The following is a 12,294-nucleotide window of genomic DNA, read 5'->3' on the forward strand; positions in this document are numbered from 1 at the left end:
GGCAGCCATTTTCTATTGCAGACTGTAGGGGCTGCTTTAGGGGGACTGTGGGGACTCTGTTGTGCATTGATATTAATAGGAACCCTTCTAGGATTCAGCCCTATGTGTGTTAAGTTCCCTTTTCCACTTTTTTTCTATGTGTATTCTGACCTTGAATTTAAGCATGATAATAGCAGGCTATTCACCCACTTGACTTCATTCCCTCATAATTCCACCACCTTTACGCGTGAGGAAACCATGAATAAGGTCGAACAAGCTGCCAGTTCCAAGCGGAAAAGCATCTACTTGATTTTTTCCCGATAGAAATAACAGCATTCTCAATTCACTGTAATTTCTAAATTGATAAGAGCCATTGATAGCAGCTAGGGAAATGCGTAATCCATTTAGAGAGGTGGATTGTAAATACACATAGCAATTGTTTTAGTAAAATGTTTCCTTATGATCACTGGAGACGAATGTGAAACCAGTCATATGGAAGCAAACTGAAACTCAGATCAACATGACATGTATTGCATGTTGCTGTCCCTTTACCACAGTGAAGTAGGCTATAAATTGCTGTGCCGTTATTCAGAATTTGTGTGCCCTCATAATTTGCGTGGATGAAATTTGGAGAGCCAAGGTATAGGCTTCTGTAGGGCTGAACCTGCTGAGTTGATGCATGCGCTTTGCAACGTTTTCATTATGTTCCTGGCTTTTCTCCATTTTATTTTATCATGTGTATCATGATAAATATTAGCCACTATCGGGGGAGCCACCATCAGTAATACCCACATACATTTATAACTGTTACTTTCGTGTTCATTTCCTTCAATTTGTATCATTCCATTCCGTTGACCTTTTTCCTCTGTCACGTCTGTGTAGTTGTTCCTGAAGGAGGCTAGCGTTACTGGATCATCGTAGGTTAACGTTGTGCAATCATTTGGACATGCAGCCTATTGTAATTATTATGAAACTCAGACTACACGTAACAGGTTAAGCCTGGAGCATGTTGTCGTACAGTTCCATGATCAATGAGGATTACAGTAGATTTATAGGACTACTGTTCCACCCCTATTGTACACTTTCCTCACCTTCCAAAATTCCATGAACTGAATTTGAATATGGCAACTTTCAGGATGAATCAAACCACTATCTTTGATTCATCAATATAGTTTGTGTGTAAAGTCTCTCCAAACCATTCATATATACTTTCCTAACCCCAAAATGGCTTAAATAATCTACAAAATCTCTGTATTTTTTTATCTACCAGTTGGTGTTGAAACGGAGACGAATATATATATATATATACTGCTCAAAAAAATAAAGGGAACACTTAAACAACACATCCTAGATCTGAATGAAAGAAATAATCTTATTAAATACTTTTTTCTTTACATAGTTGAATGTGCTGACAACAAAATCACACAAAAATAATCATTGGAAATCCAATTTATCAACCCATGGAGGTCTGGATTTGGAGTCACACTCAAAATTAAAGTGGAAAACCACACTACAGGCTGATCCAACTTTGATGTAATGTCCTTAAAATAAGTCAAAATGAGGCTCAGTAGTGTGTGTGGCCTCCACATGCCTGTATGACCTCCCTACAACGCCTGGGCATGCTCCTGATGAGGTGGCGGATGGTCTCCTGAGGGATCTCCTCCCAGACCTGGACTAAAGCATCCGCCAACTCCTGGACAGTCTGTGGTGCAACGTGGCGTTGGTGGATGGAGCGAGACATGATGTCCCAGATGTGCTCAATTGGATTCAGGTCTGGGGAACGGGCGGGCCAGTCCATAGCATCAAAGCCTTCCTCTTGCAGGAACTGCTGAAGCACTCCAGCCACATGAGGTCTAGCATTGTCTTGCATTAGGAGGAACCCAGGGCCAACCGCACCAGCATATGGTCTCACAAGGGGTCTGAGGATCTCATCTCGGTACCTAATGGCAGTCAGGCTCCCTCTGGCGAGCACATGGAGGGCTGTGCGGCCCCCCAAAGAAATGCCACCCCACACCATGACTGACCCACCGCCAAACCGGTCATGCTGGAGGATGTTGCAGGCAGCAGAACGTTCTCCACGGCATCTCCAGACTCTGTCACGTCTGTCACGTGCTCAGTATGAACCTGCTTTCATCTGTGAAGAGCACAGGGCGCGAGTGGCGAATTTGCCAATCTTGGTGTTCTCTGGCAAATGCCAAACGTCCTGCACGGTATTGGGCTGTAAGCACAACCCCCACCTGTGGACGTCGGGCCCTCATACCACCCTCATGGAGTCTGTTTCTGACCGTTTGAGCAGACACATGCACATTTGTGGCCTGCTGGAGGTCATTTTGCAGGGCTCTGGCAGTGCTCCTCCTGCTCCTCCTTGCACAAAGGCGGAGGTAGCGGTCCTGCTGCTGGGTTGTTGCCCTCTTACGGCCTCCTCCACGTCTCCTGATGTACTGGCCTGTCTCCTGGTAGCGCCTCCATGCTCTGGACACTACGCTGACAGACACAGCAAACCTTCTTGCCACAGCTCGCATTGATGTGCCATCCTGGATGAGCTGCACTACCTGAGCCACTTGTGTGGGTTGTAGACTCCGTCTCATGCTACCACTAGAGTGAAAGCACCGCATCATTTAAAAGTGACCAAAACATCAGCCAGGAAGCATAGGAACTGAGAAGTGGTCTGTGGTCCCCACCTGCAGAACCACTCCTTTATTGGGGGTGTCTTGTTAATTGCCTGTAATTTCCACTTGTTGTCTATTCCATTTGCACAACAGCATGTGAAATTTATTGTCAATCAGTGTTGCTTCCTAAGTGGACAGTTTGATTTCACAGAAGTGTGATTGACTTGGAGTTACATTGTGTTGTTTAAGTGTTCCCTTTATTTTTTTGAGCAGTGTATATAGATGGCTTTCTTTTATTGATCCCTATATTCTGAACCCGTTCTCTCAATGTGTTATAGTGAGTCTGTCGACAAAATTCTAATAAAGGTACACCGTATTTAGGCTCCATTTAGGTGCTGGCTTAAGATAAATGTACTGAAAACTCCACAAGAAAATCTGTTGGCCAGCAAGTGGGACGGTTTTCAGTGGATGAATTACATTTATTCAGTGTATGCAAGGTAGACACACCTGTAGAGCACACTACGCACCTGCATTAGGTAAGTCTGAACAACAACTACTGACAAGTGCCATAGGAAAGGCGTCGATTTCCTAAGTCTGAATTGGGCCCATTTTATTTCGATTTTTGTTCTTATTTAACATGACCCTTTGTTCCCAGGGGCCCCTACCTGCCGCTGTCTGAAGGGCTTCACGGGACCCCAGTGTAAACTCCACACCTGTCAGGACCACTGTCATAATGGAGGCAACTGCACTGTATCCCAGGGCAACCAGCCCACCTGCCGCTGTCCGCCTGAGTATCTGGGAGACCAGTGTCAATACAGTGAGTGTGTAGTTTATAATGGGTTAATAAGGGATGATTTAAGCAACAATGCCAACCTCTTGAACATCTTGGCCATGTACTGTTATAATTTCCACCCGGCACAGCAAAGAGGACAGGCCACCCCTCAGAGCCTGGTTCCTCTCTAGGTTTCTTCCTAGGTTCCTGCCTTTCTAGGGAGTTTTTCCTAGCCACCGTGCTTCTACATCTGCATTGCTTGCTGTTTGGGGTTTTAGGCTGGGTTTCTGTACAGCACTTTGTGACATTGGCTGATTTAAAAAAGGGCTTTATAAATACATTTGATTGATTGATCTGTGTAACAGTTTAACTAAATCTATAGTTGCTGTATTATAACAGAGTAACTAAATCTATAGTTCCTGTATTATAACAAAGTAACTAAATCTATACTTCCTGTATTATAACAGAGTAAATAAATCTATACTTCCTGTATTATAAGAGAGTAACTAAATCTATACTTCCTGTATTGTAACAGTTTAACTAAATCTATAGTTCCTGTGTTATATCAGAGTAATTCAATGTATAGTTACTGTATTATAACAGAGTAACTAAATCTATAGTTCCTGTATTATAACAGAGTAACTAAGTCTATAGTTACTGTATTATAAGAGTAACTAAATCTATAGTTACTGTATTATAACAGAGTAACTAAATCTATAGTTCCTGTATTATAACAGTTTAACTAAATCTATAGTTCCTGTATTGTAACTAAATCTATAGTTCCTGTATTGTAACAGAGTAACTAAATCTATTGTTCCTGTATTGTAACAGAGTAACTAAATCTATAGTTGCTGTATTTTAACAGAGTAACTAAATCTATAGTTACTGTATTGTAACAGAGTAACTAAATCTATAGTTCCTGTATTGTAACAGAGTAACTAAATCTATAGTTCCTGTATTGTAACAGAGTAACTAAATCTATAGTTACTGTATTGTAACAGAGTAACTAAATCTATACTTCCTGTATTATAACAGAGTAACTAAATCTATACTTCCTGTATTATAACAGAGTAAATAAATCTATACTTCCTGTATTATAACAGAGTAACTAAATATATAGTTACTGTATTATAACAGAGTAACTAAATCTATAGTTCCTGTATTATAACAGAGTAACTAAATCTATAGTTCCTGTATTGTAACAGAGTAACTGAATCTATAGGTCCTGTATTATAACAGAGTAACTAAATCTATAGTTCCTGTATTATAACAGAGTAACTGAATCTATAGGTCCTGTATTATAACAGAGTAACTAAAGGTATACTTCCTGTATTTTCAGGTGTATCTTTCATTCCTGTGATTTTTTTCATTTCAATAAAAGTAATAATTTCTTCAATCCACTTTGTAATGTAATACTTAATCCCTAATCAGAAATGGCTGAAAAGCAGGAGAGTCTTCGCTCTGTGAGGAACTGACTGTAAGCCCTGTTTCCCTGGCTCTATCTTCTCATCACCCCTCCAGGTACATGTGAGGGTTACTGTGAGAATGAGGCCATGTGTCTGCAGACGGCCAATGCCACCAAGCTGTGTCGCTGTACCCCTCAGTTCCATGGACAGCTCTGTGAGCTGGACAAGTGTGAGTACTGCGGACCCAACGGCAAGTGTCTGCCCAAAGCCTCAGGAGAGGTTATGTGCAGGTAGGAGTCATACACACTACATATACAGCACACACGCAAACATACATACACACACATTGTTCAGTCCATTCACACTCACTCTCACACACACACACATTTATCCTGGTGTTTTCCTATAAAGATTCAATCTAGTTCTGTTGGTTATCTCTTTCTCTCTCTCTCTCTGTCTCTGTCTCTCTCTCTTTGTCTCTGTGTACCTGTCTATGTCCAGCTGTCCTAACGGTCGTACCCAGCCCAGCTGCTACACCTGTCTAGATTTCTGCACCAACGGACTCTGCTCTATCGAACCAGGCACACTACTGCCCCAGTGCAAGTAAGAATATGACCCCAATCACTCAGATGTACACCCACACACACTCAAGCTCATTCAGACACACACACAGACACACGCTTTGTGACTATCTGTAACCTGTGTGGTGTGTATTTAGCTGTAACCTGTGTGGTGTGTATTTAGCTGTAACCTGTGTGGTGTGTATTTAGCTGTAACCTGTGTGGTGTGTATTTAGGTGTAACCTGTGTGGTGTGTATTTAGGTGTAACCTATGTGGTGTGTATTTAGCTGTAACCTGTGTGGTGTGTATTTAGCTGTAACCTGTGTGGTGTGTATTTAGGTGTAACCCGTGTGGTGTGTATTTAGGTGTAACCCGTGTGGTGTGTATTTAGGTGTAACCTGTGTGGTGTGTATTTAGGTGTAACCTGTGTGGTGTGTATTTAGGTGTAACCTGTGTGGTGTGTATTTAGGTGTAACCTGTGTGGTGTGTATTTAGGTGTAACCTGTGTGGTGTGTATTTAGCTGTAACCTGTGTGGTGTGTATTTAGCTGTAACCTGTGTGGTGTGTATTTAGCTGTAACCTGTGTGGTGTGTATTTAGCTGTAACCCGTGTGGTGTGTATTTAGCTGTAACCCGTGTGGTGTGTATTTAGGTGTAACCCGTGTGGTGTGTATTTAGGTGTAACCTGTGTGGTGTGTATTTAGGTGTAACCTGTGTGGTGTGTATTTAGGTGTAACCTGTGTGGTGTGTATTTAGGTGTAACCTGTGTGGTGTGTATTTAGGTGTAACCTGTGTGGTGTGTATTTAGGTGTAATCTATGTGGTGTGTATTTAGCTGTAACTGTCGCAGTTGTAAATGAGAACTTGTTCTCAACTGGCCTACCTGGTTAAATAAAGGTGAAATAAAAATAAATGAATACAAATCTGTAACGTGTGTGATGTGTATTTAGGTGTTCTATAGGGTGGAGGGGGTATCGATGTGAAGTCACTGCCTCTCCTCTGGACTCTCCTGAATCCAGTGGAAGTAAGTTACTTTAGTTACTTTATAGTCTCTTTACAGTGTCAGTGAAATACATTTTATAACTACAGATTATAACACAATACATGTTATAAACTGTCTGTACTCTGAGCTCATTGGTCGGTGTTGACTATTTCTCATTGATGGGCGTGTTGCTCTCTCTGCAGGTTCTGCCTCCATAATCATCCCAGTGCTGCTGCTGTTACTACTGGCATTGCTGGTTGTTGGCACCATCTTGTGGTACAAGAGGAGAATGCAAGGGTGAGTAGAGTAGACAACCTTTGTGTTGAGACTGGGTGTGAGACGTCCCACTCATTCGGTCAAACTCAAATGTATTTTACACCTCATCTGTACCTCCCACCATCTATCCATCTATCCATCTATCTATCTATCTATATATATATATATATATATATATTATAATCTCTCTATCTCTCTCTCTTCTGTGGATAACCACCTCTTTCCTGTCCCCCAGGTCTGTATGGCCGGGCAAACGCTCCCAACATTCTCGGTAACTTAATAGGGTCACATCAATCACGTCTCCCCCCACCAGACCCTCCCCCCTTCTCCTTCCTCTCCCCAAAGCCTCATCTAAGCCACCATCTTGTTTGTGGGTTCAGTGACAGTCCTCCATATTGCTGGCCTTTCTGTAGTAGAGTGTCTGTCTGTCCCTGCCTGCTCTCTCCTGTTTAGTACAGGGTTTCCCACCCAGGAACACAGGGGCTATTGACAGATTGACTGGTTCTTCCCTACACATCCATACCTTTCCCTGTCTACATATATATCAGTGATGCTTCTGTGCCTGCATTGTATAAGTGGAACATTTGTGTTGTGGAAAATCCAGCATTCACCAGGATTGACACTGGATGTGTCCAAATGGACTTTTGAAAAAAGCTCATTTGATTTGTCAATTTACCGTGGTTCTGTGTTGCCTTGACTGTGTGGAAACGTTTAAGATGTACTGTACATGTAGCTGGTGGTGTGATGGTTTGCTGTATGCTGGATTTTTCTATCCTGTCAGTGGCTTGAACCAAGGCTCTCAGCACTTTCAGTGTGTGTTCCTGTATTGTGGCTACGTCTCTGCTAATGTTGAAGTTTTGAGAGGACACAAACTGTGTGTGTGTGTGTGTGTGTGTGTGTGTGTGTGTGTGTGTGTGTGTGTGTGTGTGTGTGTGTGTGTGTGTGTGTGTGTGTGTGTGTGTGTGTGTGTGTGTGTGTGTGTGTGTGTAGTGCTAAGGGCTTTCAGCACCACAGGATGACCAACGGGGCCATGAATGTGGAGATAGGGAACCCAGCCTATAAGATCTACGAAGGGGAGCCAGACGACGATGCTGGGGAACTCCTGGATTCAGACTTCACTTTAGACCCAGATAAGGTAACACATACTCTTACACTCAGTCGCCAGTTCATTAGGTATACCCATCTACTACCGGGTCGGACTCTCCTTTGCCTCCAGAACAGCCTGAATTCTCCGGGGTGTGGAAATGTTGCCAGGAAAACATTCCCCACACCACCAACACCAGCCTGTACTGTTGACAGCAGGCAGGATGGCTCTGCCATCAGCATGAAGCAACAGGAACCAGGATTCGTCATACCAGGCGATATTTTTCCAGTCCTCAAGTGTCCAGTGTTGGTGATGGCGTGCCCACCGGAGCTGCTTCTTGTTGTTTTTAGCTGATAGGAGTGGAACCCGGTGTGGTCGTCTGTTCTTGTTTTTAGCTGATAGGAGTGGAACCCGGTGTGGTCGTCTGTTCTTGTTTTTAGCTGATAGGAGTGGAACCCGGTGTGGTCGTCTGTTCTTGTTTTTAGCTGATACGAGTGGAACCCGGTGTGGTCGTCTGCTGCAATAGCCCATCCGAGACGAGGGTTCCAAGATGCTGTTCTGCACACCGCACTGTTGTTTGTGGCCCATCTGTTAGCTTGCACCATTCTTGCCATTCTCTCATCAACGAGCTGTTTTCGCCCACAGGACTGCCGCTGACTGTTTTTTTTTTGTTTGTTGCACCATTCTCGGTGAACCCTAGATACTATTGTGCGTGAAAAGCCCAGGAGTCTGGCCTTTCTGAGATACTGGAACCGGTGCCCCTGACATCGACTATCATGCAGTACCACGCTCAAAGTCGGTTAGGTCACTCGTTTTGCCCATTGTCACGTTCAATCGAGCAGTAACTGAATGCCTCGATGCCTGTCTGCCTGCTTTATATAGCAAGCCACTGTCTGTAAGAGCGAACCATTTTTGTGAACGGGGGGGTATCTAATAAACTGGTGTATATTCACATTTGACACTTTTAACACTAAGGTTACTTGTTTTTATACTTGTTTTAACACTCATGTTACTTGTTTTTATACTTGTTTTAACATTCAGGTTACTTGTTTTTATACTTAACACTGCAGCACTTGATAGCTCATAGTAATTAATTTGTCATTGACACATTAAAGGTAGACTCAGCGATATGCCGTAGATGCAGAAAGTAAACAGCACAGTGGGTCAATTTCCACAACAACTGAGTGTTGAAGCGTGAGGCTCAACTTCTCCTCTGTTTTGGTCCCATGGAAACCATGCTGTGAACAGCGTCGTGTGAACCTGTTCACATGCGCAGATACTGTGTGTGACTGTGTGAGAGCGAAGTCTTGCATCTCGCTCATCTCAATATCTGCGGTGCTGCTCGTTGGTAGACTTTCGCTGAGTCTACCTTTAAATCTTTTTTTCTGCACTCCATAATACTCTGCAATGAAACCTAATTTAGGACCCTCGTGTGCTCTTTGTCCAACCATTATTTCATTATTTTCATCCCTGCAGCCCACCAACTTCACCAACCCAGTGTACGCCACCCTGTACATGGGAGCCCACAACAGCCGCAACTCCTTGGCTAGTACTGACGAGAAGAAAGAGTTACTGTCACAGGTGGACGACGGGGAGGACGAGGACATGAGTGACCCGCTGGCATAGAGGTCAGGAGTCAGGCACGCCTGAGCCACGTCTGGACCACGCCCACATGCCTTTTACCAATCAAGAAAAGCATCAAAAGGAAGAAAGAGAGAGAACACTGTATAAAATGTATACAATGAAGGACTACTTTTGTATGTGATTGCAGTATTCTTTTTTGTTCTTTTGAGAAAAAGGAAAATTTGCCTATTCAGAAAAAGGAAGAACCATTTCATAGATTTTTTAATTCAACTCGTTTTATTTTGCTCACCTTCCTCCCCCCCTTGCTACTGTCACTCCCCCTTCATCCCTTGATCCATATAGCCACTACCTCTATGTTAAGGTGTAGAGAAAAACAAACAGTAGTTAGTTCATTTTGTATGAATTATGTAGGGAAAAGTTGTGTTTGTGAAAGACGTGGAGAAAAGAGGATGTAAAGTTTAATAGTCAGTAGTCAGTTCTGAATGCAATTGACGCTGGTTTGGTTTATGTGTTACTTTCTGTGCCATCTATCTCTACTGCTTGAGGTGTACAGTATATCAATAGAATGGTGTAGAATGAGAACACGGCTGTTGGAACTAAAAGTGTTCTGTAACTGTGTTCAGGAACTGGAACAGGAACCACATGGCAGAGTAAGTCAGCATCACAAATACTAATGTCTGTTCTGTTGAAAACTATGTTCCAAGTGATTGTCTTTTTTCTCCTTGCACCGAAGACTAAGTGTGTGTGTGTGTGTGTGTGTGTGTGTGTGTGTGTGTGTGTGTGTGTGTGTGTGTGTGTGTGTGTGTGTGTGTGTGTGTGTGTGTGTGTGTGTGTGGTGTGTGTGTGTGTGTGTGTGTGTGTGTGTGTGTGTGTGTGTGTGTACTACATGACCAAAAGTATGTGGACCCCTGCTCGTCGAACATCTCATTCGAAAATCATGGGCATTAATATGGAATCGGTCCTCCCTATAACAGTCTCCACTCTTCTGGGAAGGCTTTCCACTAGATGTTGGAACATTGCTGCTGGGACTTGCTTCCATTCAGCCAAAAGAGCATTCGGGACGTTGGGCGATTAGGGCTGGCTCGCAGTCGGCATTCCAATTCATCCCAAAGTTGTTCGATGGGGTTGAGGTCAGGGCTCTGTGCAGGCCAGTCAAGTTCTTCCACACCGATCTCGACAAACGATTTCTGTATGGACTTCGCTTTGTTCATGCGGGCATTGCCATGCTGAAACAGGAAAGGGTCTTCCCCAAACTGTTGCCACAAAGTTGGAAGCACAGAATCGTCTAGAATGTCATTGTATGCTGTAGCGTTAAGATTTCCCTTCACTGGAACTAAGGGGCCTAGCCTAAACCATGAAAAATAGCCCCAGACCATTATTCCTCCTCCACCTAAATGTACAGTTGGCACTATGCATTCAGGCAGGTAGCGTTCTCCTGGCATCTGCCAAACCCAGATTTGTCCGTCGGACTGCCAGATGGTAAAGAGTGATTCATCAATCCAGAGAACGTGTTTCCACTGCTCCAGAGTCCAATGGCGGTGAGCTTTACACCAGTCCAGCTGACGCTTAGCATTGCGCATGGTGATCTTAGGCTTGTCTGAGGCTGCTCGGTCATGGAAACTCATTTCATGAAGCTCCCGACAAACAGCTCTTGTGCTGACGTTTCTTCCAGAGGCAGTTTGGAACTCGGTAGTGAGTGTTGCAACTGTGGACAGACAATTTTTACATGCTATGCGCTTCAGCACTTGGCGGTCCCATTCTGTGAGCTTCTGTGAGCCTACCACAGACGTTTTTGCTCCAAGACATTTCCACTTCACAATAACAGCACTCACAGTTGACCGGGGCACCACCAGCAGGGCAGAAATGTGACGAACTGACTTGTTGCAAAGGTGGCATCCTATGATGGTGCCACTTTGAAAGTCACTGAGCTCTTCAATAAGGCCATTTTACTGCAAATGTTTGTTTATAGAGATTGCATGGCTTTGCTCTCGATTTTATACACCTGTCAGCAACGGGTGTGGCTGAAATAGCCGAATCGACTAATTTCAAAGGGTGTCCACATACTTTTGTATAGTGTATATTTATACACCTATACAGTACCAGTCAAAAGTTTGGCACACCTACTCATTCAAGGGTTTTTCTTTATTTTTCTATTTTCTACATTGTAGAATTATTGCGAAGACATCAAAACTATGAAATAACACATATGGAATCATGTAGTAACCAAAAAAGTGTTAAACAAATCAAAATATATTTTATATTTGAGATTCTTCAAAGTAGCCACCCTTTGCCTTGATGACAGCTTTGCACACTCTTGGCATTCTCTCAACCAGCTTCATGAGGTACTCACCTGGAATGCATTTCAATTGACAGGTGTGCCTTGTTAAAAGTTAATTTGTGGAATTTATTTCCTTCTTAATGCGTTTGAGCAAATTAGTTGTGTTGTGACAAGGTAGGGGTGGTGTACAGAAGATGGTCTTTTACCAAATAGGGCTAAGTCCATATTCTGGCAAGAACAGCTCAAATAAGCAAAGAGAAATGACAGTCCATCGTTACTTTAAGACATGAAGGTCAGTCAATCTGCAAAATTTCAAGAACTTTGAAGGTTTCTTCAAGTGCTGTCGCAAAAGCCATCAAGCACTACGATGAAACTGGCTCTCATAAGGACTGCCACAGGAAAGGAAGCCCCAGAGGTACCTCTGCTGCAGAGGATAAGTTCATTAGAGTTAACTGCACCTCAGATTGCAGCCCAAATAAATGCTTCACAGGGTTTGAGTAACAGACACATCTCAACATCAACTGTTCAGAGGAGACTGCGTGAATCAGGCCTTCATGGTCAAATTGCTGCAAAGAAACCACTACTAAAGGACACCAATATGAAGAGACTTGCTTGGGCCAAGAAACACAAGCAATGGACATTAGACTGGTGTAAATCTGTCTTTTGTTTGATGACTCCAAATTTTAGAATTTTGGTTCTAACCACCATGTCTTTGTGAGACGCAGAGTAGGTGAACGGATGATCTCCGCATGTGTGGTTCCCACC

The 12,294-nt window shown here is 43.3% G+C and overlaps 1 protein-coding gene across 1 annotated transcript in view; it reads left to right on the plus strand.

Annotated features, from left to right (window-relative positions):
• Positions 1-10,081, plus strand: part of LOC106572662 (low-density lipoprotein receptor-related protein 1) — a 237,152-nt gene extending 227,071 nt beyond the window's left edge. Inside the window, 7 exon segments of the mRNA XM_082962191.1 lie at positions 3,244-3,405; positions 4,882-5,056; positions 5,268-5,369; positions 6,276-6,349; positions 6,511-6,604; positions 7,574-7,718; positions 9,144-10,081. Coding sequence (XP_082818317.1) covers positions 3,244-3,405; positions 4,882-5,056; positions 5,268-5,369; positions 6,276-6,349; positions 6,511-6,604; positions 7,574-7,718; positions 9,144-9,293 — 902 coding nt within the window. The 3' untranslated portion in view covers positions 9,294-10,081.
• The last annotated feature ends 2,213 nt before the right edge of the window (positions 10,082-12,294 follow it).

The sequence above is a fragment of the Salmo salar genome, chromosome 15 (genome assembly GCF_965601325.2).
Source record: "Salmo salar chromosome 15, fSalSal1, whole genome shotgun sequence".
Classification (NCBI taxonomy): domain Eukaryota; kingdom Metazoa; phylum Chordata; class Actinopteri; order Salmoniformes; family Salmonidae; genus Salmo; species Salmo salar.